Source organism: Malurus melanocephalus, unplaced genomic scaffold (genome assembly GCF_030028575.1).
Source record: "Malurus melanocephalus ecotype Western Australia unplaced genomic scaffold, MMel_1.1 scaffold_145, whole genome shotgun sequence".
Classification (NCBI taxonomy): Eukaryota; Metazoa; Chordata; class Aves; order Passeriformes; family Maluridae; genus Malurus; species Malurus melanocephalus.
In genome coordinates, this window is record NW_026623377.1 from 1,216,630 (window position 1) to 1,222,548 (window position 5,919).

A 5,919-nucleotide genomic window follows, 5' to 3' on the forward strand; every position below is an offset into this window, starting at 1 on the left:
CCACATATTATGCACCAAAGCTCTGTGGAAGAAAATAATTCCATAGCAAGCATAGAAGATAATATGCTAGAMAAATAAAAAATATAATTGTTTTATAAGTAAGAATAAAGTCTACTTAGTATGTATAGAAGGTGATAAGCTAGACAAAAAATAAGATTGTTTTTATAAGTAAAAATAAAGTCTACTTAGTAATTTGTGAATGGTATCTCCTCTTTACAAACTTTTAAATATGGAATGGTTAATAATGTTGAATCTGCATTTTTAAACATCCAAATCTGAAAAGTCTAACACTGTTCTACTAACCTTTATTTTGTCTTGTTACTGAAAACCTCCAAAATTGTCATGGCAGATAAGACTCCCTCTAACACTGTCTTTTTTGTATTAGAGAGTAAGGCATTATTTTATTCTTGGTCAAGAGATGGGTGTGGCTAACAAAGTTCCAGCCTTAACGCTGACCCCGATACAAAACTTCTTCACTTATTTATGCATTTTTTAGCAAACAAAGAAATTGATGTTCATTGGTTTAAAGTTATATAATTATCTTCATTAATTAGTATTGTATCCCCTATTAGTAACTGATTTCTTGCTCTTCGTGCTAATCTAGGTCCATGTTCTGTATTCCTTTTTGGATCTTTTTCTCAGACAGGGAATTCTCCAACTTTCCAGGCCTCAATCCCCTTTCTCTATCTTCTGGTTACTCAAATGTACTTGAAGTGCCATAAATTTAAGATCCCAGATGTCCAATCTTCAAAGCCCTTTGGCTTTGTTTATTTAAAAGACTGTAAGGCTTAGTTTCAACAAACTTAAGGTTTCAGTGATTTAATGATCAAAGTAAGTCTGTGAAGAAACATAACTACTGTTCGCTAGAAGTGGGCACTGCTTAAAATTAGTTAAAACAACTAATAAAAAATTAGTTAGCAAAGTTACATGATTTCCAACACTGTCTGCACCATATTCTACCAGAATATGGAGGACATCTATGTCTAACCTACATGATACAGTCTATAACACAACATAGGCAACTGAAGAAAAGTAACATTTATCCATGTCAGCATTATGCTATGTAAATTGAGAAAACGTTACTTGAATAATTTTGTGTATATACACAATGAATGCAAACACCCCTTTGTCCACTATTTCACAAATGGGTTCAATGCAAGACTCTTAATTGCAGTTCTGCTTACCCCTGAAGCAGAAGTGGTACTGAATGGAAACCAAACTTAGTCTGCCAACTCTGACAGGTAATGGAGTCTTTAGTAAGAATGTTGTAAATTCAGGTTCTAAAAAACAAGTAACTTTGGCCTTAGATTTTTCTTCTGACCTCAGAGTATGAATTTGTGAGTTTTTTGTGAGTTTTTTTTTTTTAATTCTAGTTGACTGTTCAAAATCTTAGCTTGCCTCTGTCTAGACTTCCTCTGTCTCTGATATGGAATTACAAGGAAGTCCAAACAAGTGAACTCCTAACTTACTATAAATCCGTTTAAAACAGGCATTCACAAAGAAAAAGCTTCCTGAACAGAGCAATTTACAGCTACAGTGAAGGGAAGCAACAGGAAAAAGAGTCAAATACAGAATATTGGCACAGAAATACGAAGTAATCAGAAATAGACATGTGTGGCTGATGTGTTTCTAAGAGACAGTGAATAAGCTTGGCTTCCTTGAAGACTTGGAAAAAGACATTATTGGAATGTGGGAAAGAGTTCAGGCTAGAGGGACTGTCAAAATAAATACAAAAATAACACAAGGATGCTCATTAGACTGGAAGCATGTTTAGTGTGGTCTGACATGGTAAGAGTAGATGGTCTAAGAGCAAAACAATGGAATTGTCAGAACTTCTACATTTGAGGAAAACTGTGTTTTCAGCAAGTGACAAATACAACTATATAAAGAGGCAAAAATAGTTTTTAACTATGAAAGTGCATTGCATCATGGTTACAAAAGGTAAGGCAAAGAATTTGACAAAAGGTGACTAARGAGTCAGCACTCTGGGAAGCAGTAGCAAACCATGTTCTATTTTGCACACAGCATATAATCAAAAGCAGCTTATTCTGCAAAAGTACTGACCATTTCCATAGCAATAAGCATTTATTCTTTAGGTATGAGAGGGGGCCAATTCTATGGACCCACTTTATTTCCAATCTGCTGCCAAGAAAAAAATGAGGGTGAAATGAGAACTCCTGATACAAAACAAAAACATGGGTATTATGTAATTCTTTGTAGAGCTTTAAAGTCACTTCCCCTTCCTATGCATGTGACCTTTAAGACTGAAAGTGAAGGGTTTTGCCAGGAGACAAAATCATGGTGAAAATTTACAAAAATTACTTCTACTGTAAAGCATCAAAAACAGATTTTCCAAAAACAAAAGTAATGCATCAGCTTGTACATGGCCCACAAACTGAGAATCAAAAGCCATTGAGATAGTTGTAAGTACCATAAGACAGAAAAACTAATGTTCCAGTTGCTGGATATGGTGCAGTGTATCTGGTGATAAGCCCAGTTGCTCTACTAACCAAACAGTCTGCTTTTTAACCCAAGCGAGGGTTGACTTATCAGGATCTGTGCAGAGGTTTGCCTTGCAGCACTCAGACTGCCAGGAACCAACCTCACCATTTTTCCTACAAATGTTGTCATCACAGCTTCCACATTTTTTGTGTTTGCCATCTTTAACTTCCTTGTACTCTGTCCCAGCTGTGTGATTAAGGTCCATGTCCTGAACAGAGTCTAAAATGTGTCCAAGATGTGGCTGTTCTTCAGCAGAATTCAGACACTTAAGGACATCCTCTTCATGCTTTCCAATCACATCAAGAAGATTGTTTATTGTACTTAAAGCAGAATCATGTCTATTAAAATGACACCAGGATAAGAGAGCACTGAAAAGTGAACAACAAAAGTGATTATATGTATCTACACAGTCCTCAAGTTGGTGAAGGTAGATAGCAATGTCACAAGGTATCTAAGAATCATGAATACATTTATATATATCATTCACATTTTAAGGAAAATTCAGGCAGTAGAACTAAACATTACGCTTAAAGATGTAGACTGAGACGATTTTGGAAGAGCASCTGAAAGAGATTTTTTAAGAGTAATCATTCTACACCCAGGTACACATTCCCTGTTTTCAAGACCTGAGAATTCTCAGGTTGCTCACTTTAGACAGTTTTTCAATTTGGTTTTTGTTTGTTTGGGGTTTTTTTTAATTACACAAAAACCTGCATGCGTGTTCCCTTTTTTACACACCCTCCATAGACACTTGACCTTAAGGACTTTACAACCTACTTCAGGGTTCCTTTGAAATGGCCACATGTAATCATCAATTTGGCACCATGTCTGTAACCTTGATTAAAGCCTTTCTGGAGTGCAAGTTCTTTCCCAGCCTCAATTCCATCCCTATAGCCTTCCTGTAACAAAAGCAGTGAAACAGGTTATTCACAAAATGAGAAATTTGACCTATGACAAATACATWAAAAAAGGTTTAAACAAGTATTACAAGTATTCAGTCTTCAATCTCTTAAATTACAGCTTTTTTATCTGAACATCCCTCACAGCTACACCCCCACTGCCAAACCAAAACATGCTTGTTGCAGTGCATCATGATTAACTGACCTTTAAGATCCAGTCTTTTACTTTTCCCAAAGGGATCCCCAGAAAGTCAGACAAAAGGGAAACTACTTTTAGAAAGATAAAAAACTAAGACAAATCTGCAGAAAAGCATGCTTGCTTTCAATGATTACCAACTCCTTTATGAAAAATGGATTTAGGAATACCACATTGCTTAGACTTCTTTTTTCTAATTAAAAAAATACACAGGCTGCCAAGCTTCCCCTTTAGCAGAGGTACTCTCCTATCTGTAATCCACCTACATGGAATCCATTTGCTTTCACAAAACTAACTGTTGAGCCTTGCTCCTTTATTTGCTAGATCTCACTCATTATAAGAGTTATACCAGAAAAAAAGATAGTGATTGACTGAGTCACATATAAAATACACTTAGCAATGGGACTGCTTTCTTTAAGGAACAGGTAATGATTGTAATGCAAACTACTTGCTTTATATTATAACCACATTATGCGTCTATATAGAATAATTCCTAACTTTTTTACACCAAAATTGCAAATTGTGGAAGTGTAACCTCCTATTTGCTAATGATGGCCTTGCTAGAAAAAGTCAGGAACACAAATATTTATTTTGCCCAACATACAACTCTTAATTTCAATACCACTTCATGCTTTTGTAGTATCTACTCATAAATATCAGAGAGATTTGTGTAAGACCACTAAACAGTCCCTTAAGTAAACAAGTCTTTCCATGGAACTCAGATGAAGGAAACTTCCTTAGAGAATACTACACCAGGTCTGCTGTAATACTGTTCGTCATCAACAGCATACACAACATCCATTCATATTCTTCAGCCAGATGTTGCTCAGCTGTGAGCAGACAAGCCCTACTGGCTCTACTCTGAATGACATGGTCCATCGAGCTAATCTGTTTATGAAGGTGTTTTGTTCTCTGTAGGACTCCAGAGAGGCAAGGGCTGTGGAAAGCAGCTTTCACAAARTTTTTTTTTCACACTTTTCACTAGGAGAATAAATCAACCAAAGGCCTACACAGACCACAATGCCCAACTGTGATTGCACATGGAGTCACACATCTTACGATTTGACTGATGAGTAACTCTAGTCAAAATCCCAGACATCCCACATTTCTTTTGGCATACCTACAAGTACAAAGCAAGGAGCTTGCATCACAATCCAGCACTGCCTTTTACAAATGCTTGTGGTGGTGTAGAGGGAGATGATGTCTTCTAGTAAAACAGTACTTTGCTCTGGTGAGTACGAACAAATGTTTCCGTAAGTTTGTGCTACATTCTCCAGATATTCAGAAGAAAATAAGCCACAATAACTTTTAGGCTGCTACTTTTACTTTTCCCTTTAAATCATTCACCTGTATATCAAGGTATGTATCAGTAAATCTAAAAGGACTAAAAGCACCATTTAATCATTTTTATAAAAATACCTTCAATCTCTTTTTCATGGTGCTGTTCCATTCCTTCTGTAGTAGATACATCTCATCTGCATCTTCATCAAATATATCCTCATTGGATTGGCTGACTGCAACCTGAAGCCAGGACATAACAGCAGTGTCCTATGACCCGTGTCTGTATGGTAAAATAACACTAAGAAGCTCTCAGAAGTCCCTCTGGTGAAGTGTCAGATTAGGCAAAAAACAAGAGTTCCGAAGAGAGGCCAGGTATGGAACTGATTATTCAAGTTGTACATGGGAACTTGGTGCTGTTTGCTACTGGGGTGCACCTGTCAAGAAAAGGCAGTCAGATCATCATTCATAAAGTAACTATTGAGATATATTAAGGCAACTTATGATAGTTCCTTCCCATTTTATGGCAGTGACATACATACACACATCAGTACAGCATTTCTGAATACTGCCAATACACAGACAGCTGGCAGAAACAGCTTTATTCCAACAGCAGCTGACAAATAGTCCCATACAGCCTCCATGTGGTGCYCTAAGTTACACACACAGGTTATCCATATACACACAATTTTGTAGATTTCTATATACACAATTTACTACAATCAGGTGATTCCCTGTGGAGTTAACAACTGTAAAGTACTTTCACCTTTGATTTCCAGTTTTCTGGTTATGCCAAATACTTAACAATTGTAGGATTGTTAAGGACTAAGCAGTATATATTCTGAATAAAGAATTAGCAAGTGCCGCTGCAGTGGAAAGGAGAAATTTTCCGATTATTTAGTCCTTTCCCATGACAAAAACCTTGAGAAACTTCTCACAACTAATTCAGTTGCATCGCTGTAAGCTGTCAGAACCCGCAGATAATGTTCCTTGCRGAGGCACCGGCGGCTCCCAGGGAACCCAGCGCGGTGGGACACAAATGGC

The 5,919-nt window shown here is 36.9% G+C and overlaps 1 protein-coding gene across 1 annotated transcript; it reads right to left on the reverse strand.

Annotated features, from left to right (window-relative positions):
- Positions 1 to 775: 775 nt before the first annotated feature.
- YAE1 (YAE1 maturation factor of ABCE1) lies at positions 776 to 5,133 on the reverse strand. The gene is made up of 3 exons (XM_057371369.1): positions 5,017 to 5,133; positions 3,280 to 3,401; positions 776 to 2,870 (listed from the first exon to the last, which is right to left on the reverse strand). Exons 1-3 carry the CDS (start codon positions 5,131 to 5,133, stop codon positions 2,447 to 2,449), a joined length of 663 nt encoding a protein of 220 aa, XP_057227352.1. The 3' UTR covers positions 776 to 2,446.
- Between the last annotated feature and the right edge of the window lie 786 nt (positions 5,134 to 5,919).

Excerpts from the sequence above, each read along its gene's own strand:
- YAE1 (XM_057371369.1), bottom strand. The coding sequence starts at position 5,133 with ATGTCCTGGCTTCAGGTTGCAGTCAGCCAATCCAATGAGGATATATTT. Across the intron at positions 3,402-5,016 it reads CCATGAAAAAGAGATTGAAG|GAAGGCTATAGGGATGGAAT; the intron begins GTATTTTTATAA and ends CTTTTGTTACAG. Across the intron at positions 2,871-3,279 it reads CATTTCAAAGGAACCCTGAA|TGCTCTCTTATCCTGGTGTC; the intron begins GTAGGTTGTAAA and ends TTCACTTTTCAG.